Raw genomic sequence first — 21,852 nt, 5'->3', positions numbered from 1 at the left:
TCGTGGAAACACATTCATTTTAACCGCCTGTACCCGACCCGCCAGTGACAGAGGGAGACCATCCCACCTTGCCAGATTAGCTTTCACTCTCCCCACCAAACTAGAAATGTTGTACCTGCGGAGCTCCCCCCACTCCCAGGCAACCTGCACCCCCAGGTACCTAAAGTGAGTCCCTGCCCTACAAAATGGCAGCCCCCCCACCCATGCCCCCACACCTGGCCGAGACACCACAAAATACTCACTCCTGTCTAGATTCAGCTTATACCCCGAGAAAGACCCAAACACTCAAAGCAGCTCCAATATTCCCCCTATCGACACACTTGGTTCCGACAGGTATAACATCCAGCCATCAGTATATAAGGACAACCTATGCTCTATCCCTCCCCCCCCCCCCACTCCCCCCCCTCCGCACTATTGCTTTCCATACCCCAGAACTTCTTAATGTGATGGCCAACGGCTCAATCTCGAGTGCAAACAGCAGGGGGGGACATAGGACATCCCTGCCTAGTCCCCACGGTGGAGAGAAAAGTATCTCGAGCTGCTGTTGTTTGTGCGGACACTCGCCCTCGGCTCCTTATACAGTAGCTTTACCCAATTCACAAATCTTGGTCCAATCCCAAACCGCTCCAGAACTCCATCAAGTACCCCCATTCTACCTGGTCGAACGCCTTCTCAGCGTCCAATGCCACAACCACCTCTGTTTCCTTCCCCTCTGCCGGTGCCATAACGACGTTTAATACCCTGCTAACATTTGAAAAGAGCTGCCTCCCTCTCACGAACCCCGTCTGATCCTCACCTATCACCTTCGGGAGGCACTCCTCCAGCCTACCCGCCAGTACCTTCGCCAATACTTTTGCGTCCACATTCAGAAGTTATATGGGCCTATACGCCCCACTCTCCATCGGATCCTTATCTTTTCTTAGCAACAGGAAATCGATGCCTGCCCCAAAGTCTGTCGCAACACCCCCTTCCCTATCGCCTCTTCAAACATCTCCACCATCAGGGGTGCCAGCTTATCCTTGAATTTTTTATAATATTCCACCGGAAACCCATCCGGCCCTGCCACCTTCCCCGACTGCATCCTCCCAATCGCATCCTTCATCTCTTGCTCCAATATCGCTCCTTCTAATGTAGCCCTGTCCCCCTCCCCTAACCTCGGGTACTCCAACCCATCTAGAAATTCCTGCATCTCACGGTCTCCCCCAGGTGGCTCTGACCTGTACAACCTCTCATAAAATTCCTCAAAAACCTTGTTAATCACATCTGGAGCCACCACCAACTTCCCTGCCCTATCCCCCACCTGCACAATTTTCCTTGCCACTGCTTCCCTCCGGAGCTGACCTTATCTCCATGTTCGTAAACTGCATCCCTTGCTCATCTCAGTTGGTGCACTGCCTTCCTGGTGGATAGTCGGTCAAAGCTCGCCTGTAGTTCCTTCCTCTTTTCCAGCTTTGCTGGGTCCCCATCCTCTGCATAACTCCTGTCTACCTCCAACATCTCATCTATTACCCTCTGCCGCTCCAACCTCTCCTCTTTGTCCACCCTAGCCTTAAACAAAATCACCTCCCCCCTCACCACCGCTTTTAGAGCCTCCCAGACGACCGCCTTCGACACCTCACCCGTACAGTTGAAAGCAACATATTCCTTAATTATCTTTTCAATTTTGTCACAGAACACTTGGTTCCCCCAAAAGTCCCACATCTAATTTCCACCCTGGCCTCTGCACTCCCTACCGCGTAGTTAACGGCGGGGGGGGGGGGGGGGGGGGGGGGCGGTGAATACTCCTCAAGCCACACGGGGACTATCATCAAACTTGTCCCATGTGCTTTGTGCGGGATATTACAGACACGTCTCCCAGCGACTTGGAGGGACCCTTCGGGTGGGCCAGCACCATCAACTGCAGGTCCTGTGTGAGAACAGACATGTGATCATTGAAAGGGAGGGACCATCGTGCTGGCATGAACAACTCATGTGTGACCGGTCATCTGGGTGGGGGCCGGTGGATCTTCACCTGTGCGGCGTAAGCCAGGTTCGACGCCGGTGACCAATCTGCCCTCGGCCACCCACGTGACCTCTGGATCTCATTCCAATAGGGGGAGGGCCCTTAAGCCTGACAACCTGCCGTCCATCTTGGCCCTTTCCCACTGATTGTGTGCCAACTTCTCCTGCGGGGACTCAGAGGGGACCGAACACTTCATGCTTCATGGGTGGAGGGGGGGGGGCATGGCGAGGGACAACGATGGCACTGCCGGGCATGGTGGGGATGTGCTGAAGGGTGCCAGGGTCTGCTGGGGCACGGACATGGCATTGTGCTGGGGAGGGGTTGCTGCCTGGCACAGAGTCTCTGTGGGGGTATAGCGCAAGGCGTAGTGTCACAAGGGGTGGGGGAGGTGGGGATGGTAGGCACGACTGGTGCCAGGGGGATGTTATATTGCTGGTTTAGTAATATATTTTGTTACTAGTTGCTGTTTGCCCAGAAGGGTCTGATGGTGTGATCCTGAAGAAACCACGAGTCTTCAACTTAAAGCAAATTAATTTATTAAGTAACGATTAATTATAATTGAGTTCTACACTCTACAGAACTATCACTAGTAATCAAGTAATTAAATATTAATGTATTAACTTATTTAAAACTACATGTGCTAACTATGCTGTGATCTATCTCTCATACACTATTGCTGTTGAGTCACTCCTGGGTGGAAAGAGACCAAGATCCTCTGGGAGCTGATACTTATAGTGGAATCTAGTGGTGCCCTCTAGTGGTAGTGTTACAGCTAGATGTTATAATTAACCCTTTAGTTATCTACATGTATACATATCATTATAGGGGCCGATGCCAACTCACCCGTGCAGCCCGGTGGAGGTCGTTGAGCTTCTTGCAGCACTGGGTGACAGTCCTCCTGGTCACACTCTCTGCACTGACGGCTGCTGCCGTTGCCTCCCAGGCGGCACTGGCTACCCTGTAGCTGACTATCCGACCCCTTCGGGGGAACAGGGGATCCCTCCTGCACTCGGCCACACCCATGGGCCTGGCCAGGTCAGCATCCCTGAATCGGGGGAGCTGGTCTGCGCGATGGCATCGCTGCGTGCTGTCTGGGGTTTTCGCTGCGGGATTGGTTTAAGTGTTGCCCCCCCGTCCTTAGTAGGGAGTTACCGGGCGCAGTCCCAGTGAATCGGCTGGCGGGACAGTCTTTTGCAGCGCAAAGCCTGTGGGGCATCATTCCGTGCCCTAATTAACGTTAGGTACCAGCGAAGGCTTCGCCCAGTCGGGTGCCAGGAAACACCCGGCGAATCCTGCTCGCTACCACACTTAGAATTGATTTGGTTCGATCCACCCATGCTTTTTCTGTCAAACTGAGCAAATGTCTGATTTTTCCTTTCTTTCCCTATTCAGCATCAATCCTCATTATTATCTGTGCTTTGATTATTTTGTGTAAAGTCAATGCTATTTTCCAAATAACAACTATGATTTTGCATTGTGACTCATTTCTATTAATGATATCGTGAACCTTTTACGTGAGGGTCTGAGTAAACTCTGTTTTAGGTATCAAGGATCCGCCACCCCAAAAATGATTTCCTTCGTCAATTTATTGACAGTGTTATTTCAACTTTGTCAATTGCGTAATGTTTATGACTTTTTCCAGTAAATATCGCATCCATTCATACACCTTTTTAGTCAATTGATTTGTTGCAAGAAGCAACAGTTAATTAGTTTTATCGCTGACAGAATTAAACTGGCACTGAATTGAAGAAAAGATTCTTGACAGGTTCTCTCTGTCTTAGAAAGAAGCGTTAGAAAGCTTTGTATAATTTTCATCAGGGTGACATGATGATGTGCTGCAATGCAGTTGACATTTTGCAGATATTTGCCAATATGCGTAGAAATGTGTGACTAAAATAATTCCCAACACCGTGTCTCTGTGATACCATTTCACAGTAAACCTGTCAAAATATAACTGATCCTCTCATTCTGAAGGTGAATTTTTCTTTTATATTAAACCCATGACATTTCGTAAAGGTCTTCAGCGATTTGAACTGACAGCGCTAAGTGAAACATGGTTTGTTTCCTGTAATTTAAAATCTGCCTCACCAGCATATGGTGTTGTGTGATGAAGTGGCCATTGTCTCGGTGGATGAGTGTTGTCTTCCTTGCTTTGCATTACAGGGACCTCTGCTCGGCTGTAATTACTTTCTCGTTCAATGCATGGGGAATCTGCCGCACAACACTGGAGCCACTCGCCACAACTGTTGATGTCCTCAATCAGCCAAGCCATGGGCAGTGGCTGCAGCCGCAGAAGATCAGAAGCCAGCAGAAAATCAAGAGCGATTGACAGACTACTGCAGCAAGAAGGGGAAAACACATCTCTGGTGGTGAAGCTTCTATTGCTTGGTGAGTAGCGATTAAAATGAAACTTTCCAAATCAAGGTATTCATGTGGTAATCAATCTTTTAGCTGGAATATCCGGGAGAAGCTGGAAAATCAACACACTTAATCCATCGAAAAAGTTTATGGGAGTAAATGGTCCATTCACCTATTCATTTTAAGCCACTTTTTATGTGCTTAATTTGTTCCTGCTTTAGTATATGTTAGTGTTTTCATGAATTTAAATGCAATCATGTAAGCTGGGACATTTTTCAACAATTATCAAGCGGCGTATCAAATTGATATTTGCATTTCATGAATGAAAGTGTTTCTGATTTATGTTCTCTCCAGCTTCTTCTTCAGAACCAACGTCATTGAAATGGTTCAATTGAGAGAGAGAAATTAATATTTGACAATGATGATATTATCTATAACTGAGTGATATCAATCTCTGTTATTTCCTGCAGTTCTGAATCGGAATCAGGATTTCTAGTGCATTCTATCCGAGTGGTAAATCGTATGGCAGCCAGCGTGGTGTTTATATTGTGGGAAGGGAATAATTTTGCTTTCATAATATGCACTGATGCACAATCAATTAAATCGAGGCTTTATTACACTAAGATGTGTGGCCTCCTACAGCAGCTGGCAAAATGGCTGCTGTACGAGGAGCACACATATTTATACTCCGCCTACTGGGCGGAGCCAGCAGGGAGGGAACTACCCCCGTACCTGTAGTACAGGGGCCTTACCACAAAGCACCTAATATATACATCAGTGGTGACTACCACATGCACTTCAAAGGTCCAAGCCACCAATGTATACAATTATCTAGTGAGACCTATAATTATGACATTACAAAGTGTAAGGTAATTTGAAAATGCAGCAAAATCAGTAAGTGTCTGGCCACCAACCAGTTCCAATTGATTTCCCATTGAAGCCACCCCACGGCACTGGAAACCCATGGGCGGGGTGCGTTGCCAGCGGGTGCGGAAAATCCTGCCGCCAGTGAACCGGAGAATTACGCCCTATGTGAATGGTTGTGTACATGCGCTGAGGCCTGTCAGCTATGTCAATACTACTCTGACCTCCGAGTTATAAGATTCCAGGGGCGCGATTCTCTGGCCACGTTGCGCTCAAGCGAGAGCACAACGTGGCCGGAGAATCCCAGCAGAGGCCTCCAGCGGGCCTCCTGACAGCCTCCGTGCCTCGTGAGATTCCCGCGAGACGTTGGGGTTGGAACTTCGCCCCAAATGGGCGTGACCAAACGCCGCTCCCGGAAGTAAGTCGTAAACCTACTTATGACCGACCTACCCGGGATCCACCAGCTTGTGTCAATTCTCCAGCACACCCAGGGTGGCTGCAGCCGGGCGCCAGTCAGTGCTGGTCCACATAAACATAGATCAGGCGGAATATCATCCAGGGGTTCTCCCCGAACATCGGAACCGCTAGGTGGTCAGGGTAAGTGCAGGGTGGCTTCCTGTCCCTCCCCCTGGAACTTGGGCACCTTGCCACTGCCCAGCTGGCACCTTGGCACTGCTACCCTGGCATTGCCAACGTTCTGGATGGCACTGGTAAGCCAGCAGCACCGCATGGGTGGCAGGTTGGCAGTGCAAGGGTGCCCGCGTGCCAGGGTGGAACTGTCAAGGGCCAGGGGTGGGGGGGCGATGCCCATGAAATGAGGGTGCAGGGGGGGTTTGAAGGGTGGGGGAGTGCAGGGCAGGTATGGAGGGGCCTCCGGGAGGTTGGAGTGGTGATGGGTGGGGGTCCTAAAAGGGGGGTGGAGTGCTGCAAGGGGACTTGGGGGGCCTGAAAAGGGGGCACCCCCAGGGACCCCATAATGGGGTGTCCTCACTTGGGGAGTGTGGGGTAGTGTCCATGAGTGTGGGGGGTGACATTGCCCATGGGTGGGGATGACCCACAAGCTTACTTCGAGATCGGAGCACCCTTTCAAAATGGCAGCCCGATCTCTTGAGTTCAGCAAGCGAGTGCTAAAAAAAATTCGAAGTGTGGGCTAAACCGGAGAGAAACTCCCGAGGGCCCAAAAAAGTGTCATTGAATAGCGGCAAAGGCGGCGGGATACGCCCTGAAAAAAACACCACAAATTAACTTCAAAATTTTGGGGGAGAATCGTTCCCCAGATTTAAGTTCTAATCCAGAACTTAAATCAAGGCTGACACTCCGTTACAGTAGTGAGGGAGTTCTGCATTATCTGAGGTGCCGTGTTTTGGATGGAATGTTAAGTCGTAGCCCTGCCTGCCTTCCCAGAGAGACATTAAAGATCCCTTGGCAATACTTCGAAGAAGGGAACGGGTGTTTTTGACACAGTGTCTTCGCCAAGATTTATCAGACAAATAGATTATCTGGCATTATCACATTGGGAGACTGTTGTGCACAAATTGGATGCCATGGGCTGGATTGTCCCTCCGATCCTGCAGCTATGTCCGCAGGATCGGTCTGCTATTACAACCAGAAAGTCAGCGCCGCCCCTCACCGATCCTCCGTCCGGTGGGGGGCTAGCAGCCGCGCACCGTAAAGTCCCCGGCTTTACCTGCGGATACGGCCGGAGAATGGCTGGGTCCGTGGCCGCGCATGCGCACGGCGGTGGCCTGTGGCGGCCGCACCGTGCAACACGGCGGTGGCCTGTGGCGGCCGCACCGTGCAACACGGCGGTGGCCTGTGGCGGCCGCACCGTGCAACACGGCGGTGGACTGCGGCGACCGCACCGTGCAACACGGCGGTGGACTGCGGCGACCGCATCGTCCAACACGGCGGTGGACTGCGGCGACCGCACCGTGCAACACCGCGGTGGACTGCGGCGACCGCATCGTCCAACACGGCGGTGGACTGCGGCGACCGCACCGTGCAACACGGCGGTGGCCTGTGGCGGCCGCACCGTGCAACACGGCGGTGGACTGCGGCGACCGCACCGTGCAACACGGCGGTGGCCTGTGGCGGCCACACCGTGCATCACGGCGGTGGACTGCGGCGACCGCACCGTGCAACACGGCGGTGGCCTGTGGCGGCCACACCGTGCATCACGGCGGTGGACTGCGGCGACCGCACCGTGCAACACGGCGGTGGCCTGTGGCGGCCACACCGTGCAACACGGCGGTGGCCTGTGGCGGCCACACCGTGCAACACGGCGGTGGACTGCGGCGACCGCACCGTGCAACACGGCGGTGGCCTGTGGCGGCCACACCGTGCATCACGGCGGTGGCCTGTGGGGGCCGCACTGTGCATCACGGCGGTGGCCTGTGGCGACCGCACCGTGCAACACGGCGGTGGCCTGTGGCGGCCACACAGTGCAACACGGCGGTGGACTGCGGCGACCGCACCGTGCAACACGGCGGTGGACTGCGGCGACCGCACCGTGCAACACGGCGGTGGACTGTGGCGACCGCACCGTGCAACACGGCGGTGGACTGCGGCGACCGCACCGTGCAACACGGCGGTGGACTGTGGCGACCGCACCGTGCAACACGGCGGTGGCCTGTGGCGGCCGCACCGTGCAACACGGCGGTGACCTGTGGCGACAGCACCGTGCAACACGGCGGTGGCCTGTGGCGACAGCACCGTGCAACACCGCGGTGACCTGTGGCGACAGCACCGTGCAACACGGCGGTGGCCTGTGGCGACAGCACCGTGCAACACCGCGGTGACCTGTGGCGACAGCACCGTGCAACACGGCGGTGGCCTGTGGCGGCCGCACAGTGCAACACCGCGGTGACCTGTGGCGACCGCATCGTCCAACACGGCGGTGGACTGCGGCGACTGCACCGTGCAACATGGCGGTGGCCTGTGGCGGCCGCACCGTGCAACACCGCGGTGGACTGCGGCGACCGCACCGTGCAACACGGCGGTGGCCTGTGGCGACCGCACCGTGCAACACGGCGGTGACGTGTGGCGGCCGCACCGTGCAACACGGCGGTGACGTGTGGCGGCCGCACTGTGCAACACGGCGGTGACCTGTGGCGACCGCACCGTGCAACACGGCGGTGACGTGTGGCGGCCGCACTGTGCAACACGGCGGTGACCTGTGGCGACCGCACCGTGCAACACGGCGGTGACCTGTGGCGGCCGCACCGTGCAACACGGCGGTGACGTGTGGCGGCCGCACCGTGCAACACGGCGGTGACCTGTGGCGACCGCACCGTGCAACACGGCGGTGACGTGTGGCGGCCGCACCGTGCAACACGGCGGTGGACTGTGGCGGCTGCACTGTGCAACACGGCGGTGACGTGTGGCGGCCGCACCGTGCAACACGGCGGTGGACTGTGGCGGCCACACCGTGCAACACGGCGGTGACGTGTGGCGGCCGCACCGTGCAACACGGCGGTGGACTGTGGCGGCCGCACCGTGCAACACGGCGGTGGTCACGCACGGACCCGGCCTTCCAAAAACTGCCCCTCTGTAATCAGCCTTGTCGCCCCCGGACCACCCCCCACCAGCCCCTCAGCCCCCGACAAAGGTCTCCCTGCCCGCGGTCGGGCTCCCCCCTCGACTGTGGCGGCGCTGGACTCAGTCCGCAGCTGCCATGCGAGGTCCAGGAACGGCGTGAGCACACATGTCCCACGGCGTTGGGGACTCGGCCCATCGGGGTCGGAACGTCGAGGGAGGGCCTCAGGCGGCGACCTCGCCGAGTGTGCAGTTTTTGAGGGGGTGGAACATCACAAAAACGGTGCCGCCCCCGATTCGAGCGTAAGAGGGGATTCTCCGGCTGATCGCCGGACACGATTGGGTGGGCCGCCGACGGGTGGTGGCAGTTGGGGTGGGGGGGTTTGTGGCGGGGGTGAGGGGGGTGCGGTGCAGGGGTGGGATTCTCATAAGGTCGGTGTCAGTCTGCAGAACCAGGGGCCAGGGTGAGTGGTTACTGGGGGTGCGCAGCGATGTGGCTGCCTTGCAGGCCGCGGTAATGATGGTCCGTGCCTGGATACCGCCCCTGTCCCGTCGGTGGTCACCCCATCCACTCGGCCTGTCCCCCCCCCCCCCCCCCCCCCCCCGGCCCTGACAGGGCCTTCCCACCCCAGCTAGCCCGGCAAGTGTCTGGCCCGGCAGCCCCGCAGTCGCCCCTCTCCGTGCCCTACCTCCTCTCTCACTCCCTCAGCAGGCACGATGCTGGTTTCACGATTTTTAAAAGCACAAGTGAACCATGCTGTTGAGCACTTAGCCCATCGGAGGCGGAGAATCCCGGAGGCTCCAGAATACTGGGTCAGGCACAGTAATGATGTGCAAACGGTGTTTACTGTACATGTGCTCCGGACCTCATTGCCGCCTCGGAGGAGGTGACGGAGAATCGCGATTTGGTGTCAAATTGACGCCCGCCTTGATTTTTGGCGTCGGAACCTATCTTCCGCCTAATTGCCTTTCCCGATTTCGGCGTCGGCCATCGGAGAATCCTGCCCCTTGGCTTCGTTAAGTGACTAGGAAAAGAACTTCTGCTGGGATTTTCCTGACTTCCTACAGGAGATCAGGGGGGAAAAAACATCAAACTTTAGTTATGTATTAGACAAAATTCTCCTCCCCGCACTGCCGATAGCAAAGTTCCCAGTGAGGCGAAGATCCAGCTGTAATGAAGAAAATGTTATCGGCGACCTCCGTTCCCCTGCTGGTGTTGGGATCGAGATTTGTGGCCCATGTTAACGACAGAGCGCAAATGGATAATTAAGACCAATGTGCGTCCACTTAGCAGGACGGGAACCATATTCTCCAGGTCCTGGTGATTCTCTGGTCCTCTGACGAGAATTGCTACTGCTATTGACAAGTGTGGCCCTGACACAGTGGCCCTCTCGGTGGGCCTTGCAGTGGGCCAAGGGGGTAACTCTTTAAGGGAGTTGTCTCCAAATTCCGTCCAAGGACCACCCACCCCCCCCCCCCCCCCCACAATGCAAGACTATCGACCCTACCAAACCCCCCAACACCCCTCCACAATGACTCTCTAAATAAAGGGGCCCCCTAGAGATCCCCTAAATAAAGAGACCCCCAACAGAGACCCTCAAAAGAATTAGGTGCTGTAAATTTCCAGCTCACCACTTCAAAATCACTGAAGGGAGAACATAGAACATACAGTGCAGAAGGAGGCCCATCGAGTCTGCACCGACCCACTTAAGCCCTCACTTCCACCCTATCCCCGTAACCCAATAACCCCTCCGAACCTTTTTTGGTCACTAAGGGCAATTTATCCTGGCCAATCCACCTAACCTGCACGTCTTTGGACTGTGGGAGGAAACCGGAGCACCCGGAGGAAACCCATGCAGACACGGGGAGAACGTGACCCAGCAGGGAACCGATACTGGGACCCTGGCTCTGTGAAGCCACAGTGCTAATCACTTGTGCTACTGTGCTGCCCAGGAGGGCAGGTGATTGGAAAGCACTTGATTCTGTTTGAAGTAGTCCAGGAGCTGCCAATCAAAGCTTGATGTTTATAAACATTGCGGTTAGAGCACTTCAGAGTTACTCAACAATGACAGCTGTGTATGTGTATGTGTGTGTGTATGGACCCAGCCTCGTAAAATCAATGTTAGAGAAAAGAATGAATGGTTTCCAGCTAAAAGATCTGAGAGGGTTAAAGCACAGCGGTCAGGTTTTCTCTTTCCAGGAATTGACACATGGTGCTTGATGCGACCATCAATTCACACGAGACGGAGAGTTGAAGTGAACAGTGGTTTTAATCAGCTAGAACTGTGCCTGCCTGCGACTGCTCTGTACTGAGTGCTGCCTACAGGCTGCAGATCTATATACCTCCCCCGAGGGGGCGGAGCCACAGGCGGAGCCCACAAGGGCATCAACATAATACAATACAATGTAATGTAATACAATGGTGAATGGTAGCAGTAATACATTCACCACATTCACCCCCTGTTAAAAATTGAAGTCCAGCGGGGGTGAAGTGGGCTCACAGATCGAGTCTGTCTGGCACCTTGATCGTTCGCTGCGATCGCCTGAGCTCTGGTTTCACTGCGGGCACGGGTGTTGGACTCGTCGCTGTGGGCACGGGTGCTGAAATCGTCACTACGGGCATGGGTGTTGAGCTCGTTGACACCGGGAGCGTGTCTTCTGGAGCTTCATCCCTGTAGGTCGGCCATGGGGGAGGGGGGGTGTAGGCCATGTAGGGGCGGGGGCGGTGTTCGGTGTAGGGTGGGGGGGCGGGGGGGTAGGGGATGGTCGCAGGGGAATCAGCGGGTGCCAGATTCCGGAAGGAGACTGTATCTTGTCAGCCGTCGTGGTGCGCCACATAGGCATACTTGGGGTTGGCGTGAAGGAGCTGGACCCTCTCGACCAGGGGGTTGGACTTATGGCTCCTCACGTGCTTTCGGAGGAGGACAGGCCCCGGCATCGTCAGCCAGGACGGAAGCGAGACCCCAGAGGTGGACTTCCTGGGAAGACAAATAGGCGGTCATGAGGAGTCTCGTTCGTGGCTGTGCAAAGGAGTGACCTAATGGAGTGGAGCGCATCGTGAAGGACCTCCTGCCAGCGAGAAACTGGGAGACTCCGAGACCGTAGGGCCAGGAGGACGGCCTTCCATACCGTCGCGTTCTCCCTCTCCACCTGTCCGTTTCCCCAGGGGTTGTAGCTGGTAGTCCTGCTTGAAGCAATGCCCTTACTGAGCAGGTACTGACGCAGCTCGTTGCTCATAAACGAGGAGCCCCGGTAACTGTGGATGTAAGTGGGGAAACCGAACAGGGTGAAGATATTATGCAGGGCCTTAATGACAGTGGCCGCGGTCATGTCGGGGCATGGGATTGCAAAGGGGAAACGGGAGTACTCGCCAACGACGTTAAGAAAATACGCGTTGCGGTCAGTGGAGGGGAGGGGCCCTTTGAAATCGATACTGAGGTGCTCAAAGGGCCGGGATGCCTTTACCAGGTGGGCCTTGTCTGGTCGATAGAAGTGCGGCTTACACTCCGCACAGATTTGGCAGTCCCTGGCCATGGCCCTGACCTCCTCGGTGCAGTAGGGCAGGTTGCGGGCCTTGATGAAGTGGAGAAGCCGGGTGACAGAGGTAATTGTGGATGGCCCGTAGTCGGTCATCTTGCGCGCTGGCGCATGTGCCGCTGGACAGGGCATCTGGGGGCTCGTTGAGCTTCCCTGGACGATATACAATATCGTAGTTATCGGTGGAGAGTTTGATTCTCCACCTCAAGATTTTATCATTCTTGATCTTGCCCCACTGTGTATTGTTGAACATAAAGGCTACCGACCGTTGGTCGGTGACGAGGGTGAACCTCCTACCAGCCAGGTAGTACCTCCAATGCCGCACAGCTTCCACGATGGCTTGAGCTTATTTTTCGACAGAGGAGTGTTGAATCTTGTAGGCGTTGAGGGTGTGGGAAAAAAAGGCCATGGGCATGCCTGCCTGGTGAAGGGTAGCGGCCAGGGCGACATCTGATGCGTCGCTCTCCACCTGGAAGGGGATGGACTCGTCCACCGTGTGCATCGCGGCCTTGGTGATGTCTGCCTTGATGCGGCTGAAGGCCTGGCGGGCCTCAGTCGTCAGGCGGAAGGTGGTGGCTTTGATAAGTGGGCGGGCTTTGTCCGCATAGTTGGGGACCCACTGGGCATAGTATGAAAAGAACCTGCGGCATCTTTTCAGGGCCTTGGGACTGTGGGGGAGGGAGAGTTGCAGGAGGGGGCGCATGCGGTCGGTGTCGGGCCCTAGGACTCCGTTTCCCACGACATAGCCGAGGATGGCCAGTCGGGTTGTGCGGAAAACGCATTTCTCCTTGTTATAGGTGAGATCGAGGGCTTGGGCGGTTTGGAGAAATTTCTGAAGGTTGGCGTCGTGGTCCTGCTGATCATGGCCGCAGATGGTGACGTTGCCCAAGTACGGAAATGTGGCCCGCAGCCCGTACTGGTCTATCATTTGGTCCATCGTTCTTTGGAAGACCGAGACCCCGTTGGTGACGCCGCGGGGGACCCGGAGGAAGTGGAAGAGGCGGCCGTCTGCCTCAAAGGCCATGTAGTGGTGATCCTCCGGTCGGATTGGAAGCTGGTGGTTGCGGACTTCAGATCTACCATGGAGAAAACCCGGTAGTGTGCAATCTGATTCACCATGTCCGCTATCCGGGGAAGGGGGTACGCATCGAGTTGCGTGTACCGATTTATGGTTTGGCTGTAGTCTACAACCATCCGGTTCTTTTCCCCAGTCCTGACGACCACCACCTGGGCTCTCCAGGCGCTATTACTGGCCTCGATGACCCCCTCCCTCAGGAGCCCCTGGACCTCTGACTTGATAAAAGTCCTGTCCTGGGCACTGTACCGCCTGCTCCTGGTGGCGACGGGTTTACAGTCGTCGGTGAGGTTTGCGAAGAGCAAGGGAGGGGGACCTTGAGGGTCGCGAGGCTACATACGGTGAGAGGGGGTAGGGGCCCACCGAACTTCAGGATCAGGCTCCTGAGGTTGCATTGGAAGTCGAATCCTAACAGGAGAGGAGCGCAGAGATGGGGGAGGACATATGGTTTGAAATTGGCGTACTCGGCGCTCTGTATCGCGAGGTTTGCAACACAGTACCCCTGGATCTGCACTGAATGCGATCCGGAAGCGAGGGAGATTGTTTGGAATGCGGGGGAGATTTGGAGAGAACAGCGCCTTACCGTGTCTGGATGTATGAAGCTCTCCGTGCTCCCAGAGTCAGACAGGCAATGTGTTTTGTGCCCATTGACCCGGACGGTCATCATCGAGTTCCTGAGGTGCTTGGGCCGTGGCCGGTCGAGGGTGACAGAGCCGAGCTGCGGGAAGCCGGCGTGGTCCCAAGATGGCGGCCCCCCTCGGCCGCACGTGTCGGGCGGTGTTGAAGATGGCGGCCAAGATGGCGGCCCCCATGAGTCGCACGTGTCAGGTAGGGTTAAAGATGGCTGCCCCCACGGATAGCACGAGGCTGATGACGCGTCCGAAGGGGGCGGTACCGGCAGGCACGCAGCCACGCTGTGGGGTCTGCGGGCCTGTGAGTCTGTAAATCGGGCCTGCGATTTAGGAGTTTTGGATCTGGCCAGGCAGACTTTGGCAAAGTGTCCTTTCCTGCCGCAGTCACTACAGATCGCGTTCCGAGCCGGGCAACGCTGCCTGAGGTGCTGGTTCTGGCTGCAGAAATAGCCCCCCCGGGTTGGGCGGGCAGCCGCGCGGCACAGGCCGGGGACACCCTCTGCACGTGACCATCAGCTGTGCATCATGTGCTCGATACCCGGGAAGTGTGCGCAACGCCTTCACCCGGCTTGGGGGGGGCTAGCTCCTGGGTGACAGGGGTTAACCATTGTGGTCGTGGCTGATGACGCCTATCCGGAGACCACAGACCGACGTGGAGACCCGCTACAAGGAAGCCCTTACGGGACCCAGGAGTGTGATCAAGTGGTGCTTCCGCCTCCTGAAGATGTGGTTCAGCTGCCTGGACACTCTGGAGGATGTGGGGGAGGGCAAGGATGGGCAGGACATGGGGCCCAGGCTGGCACGAGCGGCCGCACAACATGTGCGCCAGGGTCAACGTGCACGGGTCGCTCTGATCGGCTCCACGCTCACCGACTGGCACGGGGGGTGGGGGGGGAGGGGGGTGGGGGTGCTGGCCAGGGGCACGGACACTGCATCCCAAATACACTCAGTTTCTCATTCCCCCCACTGCCTGCAACTCCCTCCGTGATCCACCCAGGTCTGGTCCATGGGATGGAGGATGATGACAACCAGCTTTGCGATGAGCTCTGGTGTTCCACATCTGACAACATCTGACTCCTGCCCACAGTAATACTGGCCACCATCCAGCTGGGTGATCCCTGCATGCGAGCTGGCCATTCCATCGAGCTCCACCTCAGCGACCTCCCGTTGCTCTGGGTCGCCGACCATGTCCAGGGCCCTCTGCTCATCCAAAGTGGGGCAGGGTGGAGGCACAACATGGCAGTTGTGCGAGGGCTTCTCTTGGGCGGAGGCGGAGAGGGGGGGGCGAACAGAAAACGACAGTGTTAGACAGTCCGACGACGCATGCAGCCCAGGGGGTGGGTAACTGGTGGCCTCAGTGTACAGGTGCCAGCATGTGGGGCAGGGTGGGGTTCAGCCTTCCTCCTGGTGGGGGTGAGTATGGTTACGTGCGTGTGTGGGACATGGGTTACTGCCAGGGGCATAGAGTTGCCTTCTCACCCAGGCCACCCTGAGAAGGTCGTGCAGTTTTTTCCGGCATTACTGGCCTGTCCAGACGGTGTTGTCCATGGCACTAATGGCCTCTGCCACCTATTCCCGCGCACAGTGAACGGCAGCAGCTGGCAGCCTCCTTCCCGGGCCGGGGTACAACGCCATCTGCCGCTCCTCCAGCGCCTCCAGGAGGGTCTCCAGCTCGACATCGGTAAACCTCGGAGCTGCTCTCCTCACTGCCATCTTGTTGGCCGGGATGGTCTGTGTGGGGAGTGCAGTGTGTAAATGTGGCCGCAGCTTGTGGTGGTATGTATTAGGGGTAATACGGTACACCATGAATGCCGAGGAGCTATTGGAGGACAGATGCTGGGTCCCGATTGGATCTGCCGCTTACTGGGCTCCACCCAGATAGGCGGGGTATAAGAACCCGGTTTACTCCCCGCAGCTGCATTCTGTGACTGAGCTGCTGGGGAACAAGTCTGAACAAGTCTGCTCAATAAAGCCTCGATTGAAGTTCTCTACGTCTCGCCTCGTGTGTGATCGATGGTGCTACAATTTATTGAGCAGACTTGTTCAGACTTGTTCCCCAGCAGCTCAGTCACAGAATCTGCCAAATCTGGGCAGAATGCAAACCGCATTTTTTCAGGCCAGATAGAGCGCACCTGATAAAGGCTTCCCGTCCCTTTGAACGCCTCAGTCTGGATTTAAAAGGCCCCCTCCCCTCCACCGATCGCAACACGTACTTTCTTAACGTCGTTGACGAATACTCCCGTTTCCCCTTCGCCATCCCCTGCCCCGACATGACCGCAGCCACGGTCATTAAAGCCCTCTGCACCATCTTTACCCTGTTCGGTTTACCCGCCTACATCAATAGCGATAGGGGGTCCTCCTTCATGAGTGACGAGCTGCGTCACTTCCTGCTCAGCAAGGGCATAGCCTCGAGCAGGACGACCAGCTACAACCCCCAGGGGAACGGGCAGGTAGAGAGGGAGAACAGAATGGTCTGGAAGACCGTCCTACTGGCCCTACGGTCTAGGAGTCTCCCAACTTCCCGTTGGCAGGAAGTCCTCCCGGATGCCCTTCATTCTATCCGATCCCTGCTGTGCACCACCATGAACCAAACGCCTCACGAGCGCCTCCTTGTCTTCTCTAGGAAGTCCGCTTCTGGAACGTCACTTCCGACCTGGCTGGCAGCCCCGGGGCCCATCCTGCTCTGGAAACATGTGCGGGCGCACAAATCAGACCCGCTGGTGGAAAAGGTACATCTACTCCACGCAAACCCGCAGTACGCATACGTGGCGTTCCCAGACAGCTGACAAGACAGGGTCTCTCTGCGGGACCTGGCGCCCGCCGGAGCTCCCCACACCCCCCCAACACCAATCAACACCCCCTCACTCCCGCCGGTGCACCCCACAGCCACCCCCTTCCCGGGGGGATCGGTTCTCCTCCCAGGCCCGCCCAGGAGTAAGGAAACAGAAGGGGACAGCGCGATGCTCCCAGAGTCGACCGGACCCGAGCCAGCGCCACCACCACCACCACCACCACCCGGGCTGAGACGATCGGAAAGGGCGACCAGAGCGCCATCTCGACTCATCGAGTCGACTTAAGATGTATATAATTCAGTGGCCCAGTAAAGCGACATTGTTGTAAATAGTTAACGCTGCTAATCGGGTAAAATGTGAATAATTTGGTGGCCCAGTAAAAGCGGCATGATTGTATATAGTTCAATGGTTAAGGCACCGACCCTGTAAACCCCGACCACCATCCCACCCACCATCCCGCCGGGTTCCTTTTTAACAAGGGGAGAATGTGGTGGTATGTATTAGGGGTAATACGGTACACCATGAATGCCGAGGAGCTATTGGAGGACAGATGCTGGGTCCCGATTGGATCTGCCGCCTACTGGGCTCCACCCAGATAGGCGGGGTATAAGAACCTGGGTTAATCCCCGCAGCTGCATTCTGTGACTGAGCTGCTGGGGAACAAGTCTGAACAAGTCTGCTCAATAAAGCCTCGATTGAAGTTCCCTACGTCTCGCCTCGTGTGTGATCGATGGTGCTACACAGCTCGACAGCCTTTGAGTGTGAATCACGAAACTGACAAATCTGGCACCATTTCTCATTAGAATTGATTGTGTTCCACGTGGCGCTGGTGCGAGCATAATCGGTCCAGGTGGTGGCGCCAGTTTTTCTGACATGAATGTCCACGAATTCTGCGTTGACGCAACATTTAAGTTTCAGAAACGGAAAATCCCGCTCATGATCTATGTTAGTTCAAACAAAATTGCAATTTGTATTTCCTGTTCAGCACTCAGGTGAACTGGCAAGATGCAAAAGGCTAACATTGTTTATGTCACAAGAGTTATTATATGGAAGATAGGAATCCATTTTGTTGTGAACATTTTGTCAAAAATGTTTTCGAGAGCTGCCCCAATTAAAATGATAAATTATCTTTGCTTCTGTGGAAATAAATATCAGAAGAGACAGCGAGAAGGCTGCTGATTCACTGTCACCTATTTCACACTATCACATGGTCAAATGACCTATGTTGTGTATTGTGGTAGCGCTACGAGCAAGTTTGGTTCACATAATGCGGCACATTTTACTATGAACTGAAATGATGTACAAAGTTGTGCAAAGCCTTTTGCAGCTCTCTCCACATTAGCATTGGACCGTATCTTAAATGAAAGGCTCCTCGTGTTCCACTGCAAGTACAGAGCAGCTGCTTATAGTGAAAATAGCTAACCTTTGATGATGTCCCTCTTTGAAGTCTTTACTTCATGATTCATTTCTAAAGTTCAGTTTATTTTCAAAAATGGCAACAAGCAGCATTAAAGAGAATCAAATTTAACGTGACAATGCATCCTCCTCTATCCCGAATAAGACTAAAAATCTGGATGTTTGGAAGGGCTTCTGAATATTTCATTTAGATAAGGAATTGGCTGATCTTTCTGACATTAAAGTAGGGGAAGTGAAGATTTTGATTACCGGTCACCCTGACCAGGATTCTGCGAGTCCACCCACGACCGCTCAGCTAGCCAGGGCGGAGAATTTGGCGGCTTAGCCAAATCTCCCTTCCACTGCGGCGGGATCAGAGAATCCTGCTGGTGTGAACGGATGGAGAATCCCGCCTCTTGTCATGAAATCTAGAAATTTTCAGGATGGAGCAATCCCAATCCCAGGGAGTCGGCTGAAGGGAGAAAGGAATGTGAAACAGTCGGTGTCAGGTCAGTGGGCAGGGTGGAAGGGGCGGGGTGAGGGGGTGGCTACACATCTGGTAGCAGTGGACAGCCAATCTATATTTCAGTGCCTGATTTGGGGCGGATTGGAGACACCATCAGGATCTTCCTGGTGGCAGGTCGATGCCCTGCCGAGCCGAAAGCATGGCAGGTACCTGGTGGGACGGGGTGGGGTCCTTGAGGCCTATTTTAGATCTCCTCCCACCATAGCTGCAGAGATAAGCGGGCTACAGCTCTGCAGGGGGTTCCGCAGTAGTGGCCCGGCAGCTGTGACCAGTGCTTTATTTATAAAATGAACCCGGGTCCCTAGAGCTGTGAAGTAGCAGTGCTGACCACTGTGCTACCATGCCGCCCCCAGTGGTTCACAACCAGTGTGCCATCGCAGTCTGGTGTGCTGTGAAGATCCCCCCTCACCTCCCACCAAGTGTGCCGCAAAAAAAGACTCAAAATGATTTCATAATTCATGTAATTATACTAAAGCTTACCTTCATTTTCAGCTCTGTGGTTGGCATCTCCAGATCCCGCCCAAGCTTGGACCTCCCATGCATATGCCAGCTGCGAAAGAGCGGCAGATGGTTGGTTTGGGTTTTTTATGTCGGTCAGGCCCATGCACATGGCCAATGGGACTTGGAGCTGAAGACAGAGGTTCCATGTGCCTGCACAAATGGTGAAATCTCAGAAAGGGTGCAAAACCCTGGGAGAAATGAGAGAGGCAGGGAGAGGTAAAATAAAAACAGGAGCGAGGACAGGGAGAAGTTTAAAATGAAATTCCCAGTAAGGGAAGAAGACAGAGAAAATGGGAGGTGTGCCTCAAAGTATATTTATAGCATAGAGGTGTGTCATGACATATAAAAGGTTGGGAAACACTGCGATCGAACATACACACAAAAATGGATTTGCAGAAGCATCTATTTGTATGGCCGGCATGGTGGCGCAGTGGTTAGCACTGCTGTCTCACGGCAGCAAGAAGCTGGGTTCGATCCCAGCCCTGAGTAACTGTCCGTGTGCAGTTTGCCCATTCTCCCCATGTCTGCATGGGTCTCACCCCCACAACCCAAAGATGTGCATCGTAGGTGGATTGGCCATGCTAAATTGTCCCTTCATTGGAATTTCTTTTTAAAAAGTATCTATTTATATGTAATTTGATTAGCGCTTAGAAAGCGGCAACCATTTTGTGTGGTAAACGATGTTCATTGCTTTTTTCAACCATAATTTCTAAATGCTTAAGGACAATATTGTATATGTTGTATTATTTTTCAGCGTGCTAATTTACTGTTTGAAAGTAGCCACTAATCATTCATACTACAAAATGTCAGCTGAGTATTTCTGAAAACATGAAGATTCTCCAATAAAACGGGACTCATTCAATGAAGCTTAAAACTACATTTAGAGCCCTGATGTTGTTTAAGGGAAATTCTCTGGTCCAGTGATTATATTCATTTTTAATTATCTTTTAATATCCTCATCAGATTTTTCCTAATATTGGGTGGTTTGTCAAAACAATGCAGCCAGAGACTGTTTATGAAGGATATAATTTGAACCTGTTAGTTGCTAAGCAACAGAAATTGCATTTGCTGGTGTTGATGGTATGTATTCACGGGGGATGTCGGAACAAACCAGGTCACAGTGAACTAAGAACAGCTTCTGACACAAGGGGAGCCAGTAGTGCTCAGACCCTATTACAAAAACTTCCTTTATCTGAATATTTGCCTTCAGCAGTTCGATTAAATAACAGAGAAGAAACGTGTATTCTGTAGTATTCAAAGGTTGAAAGTTCACGAATTGCAGACTACACACACACACAGGGCACCCCTGAACCCAATCACCAGCAAACAAAAAAATGCCTGCTTGGTAGTACCTATTCCAGCTGGCAGTGCCAAGCTGGCACCCAGATAGCATTGTCAGAGTGCCAGGCTGGCACTGCCCAGGTGGTACCAGCAGTGCCAGGTCACTACCCTGCCCAATGGGCTGGAGGCCTCCAGTCCTCTGTGAGACCCCCACAGATGCCATTCCATCTGGTCCCCATTTGTGGGGACCAGTGCTGAACAGCATTCACCTGAGGCCTCCAAGGCAAAGGGGATGAGTCCCAAAGCCTCAGGTACCTCAGGAATCTACACATTAGAGTGGGACTAGTTGTCTCGCTATATTATGCACATTTGCCAAAATGTGACCAATGTGCCAAAACATCGCAACGTCTTGCGAGATCGCGTTGGATCTCGCGAGACGTTGCAAGCCAGGAAGATCCCGGGAGCAGGGTCTCCCGGCTTTTATTTGCCATGCTGCGCTGCGGCATACTGCTTCTCAGGCACAGCGTGGCCATTGAATCGTGCCCTATGTGCAGCATGAGAGTTCTACAACAAAGGCCACACATAAGGCCATACAATATAGTAACAGAATTAGGCCATTCGCCTCATCACGTCTGCTCTGCCATTCAATCATCCCCATTTTCCTGTCTTCTCCCCAGAACCCCTGATCTCCATATTAAACAAGACATCCTCTTTTTGATCAAGAAATCCCCTTATTAATCAAGAATACCAGGTCTGTGCTTGAGGTGCTGTTACCTACCAGGCTACAGACCAAGAGCTGGAAAGTGGAATTAACAGATTAGTTGTTTTTTTAGAACATAAGAACATCAGAACTAGGAGCAGGAGCAAGCAATTTAGCCTCTCGAGCCTCCTCCACCGTTCAATAGAATCATGGCTGATCTCATCATGGCCTCAACTCCACCGTACTGCCCATTCTCCATAACCCTTCAGCCCATTAAAAATCTGTCTAACTACTCCTTAAATTTACTCACTGCCCCAGCATCCACCGCACTCTGGGGTAGCGAATTCCATAGATCCATGACCCTGTAGCAAAGGTAGTTGCTACCCCTTATCCTGAGACTATGACCTCTCATTCTAGAATGCCCCACAAGAGGAAACATACGTTCCATGTCCACTGTATCCATACCTTTATATGTAATTATATACCTCAATTTACTCTCCCCTCATTCTTCCAAACTCCAGAGAGTATCGTCCTAAACTGCTCAATCTGCCTTTGAGCATAAGTGCCCCTTCTCCCACTCAAAGTTAAGATAGTCAACCAGTCAAAAAGGTTTAGACATGAAGTGATGATGAAGATATTGGAATTGCTCTTTTTT

General features: G+C 54.2%; 1 protein-coding gene across 1 annotated transcript in view; it reads left to right on the top strand.

Moving 5' to 3' along the window:
* The window catches only part of LOC140387969 (guanine nucleotide-binding protein G(t) subunit alpha-3-like), a 119,414-nt gene that overhangs the window by 10,238 nt on the left and 87,324 nt on the right, over nt 1-21,852 (top strand). The window contains exon 2 of the mRNA XM_072471382.1: nt 4,166-4,390. Within this exon, the coding sequence (XP_072327483.1) occupies nt 4,201-4,390 (190 nt within the window). The 5' untranslated portion in view covers nt 4,166-4,200. The remainder of the gene's footprint in view (nt 1-4,165; nt 4,391-21,852) is intronic.

The sequence above is a fragment of the Scyliorhinus torazame genome, chromosome 13 (assembly GCF_047496885.1).
Source record: "Scyliorhinus torazame isolate Kashiwa2021f chromosome 13, sScyTor2.1, whole genome shotgun sequence".
Taxonomy (NCBI): Eukaryota; Metazoa; Chordata; class Chondrichthyes; order Carcharhiniformes; family Scyliorhinidae; genus Scyliorhinus; species Scyliorhinus torazame.
Note: the sequence above shows the minus strand (reverse complement) of the source record. Positions and strands in the feature narration are given on the sequence as shown.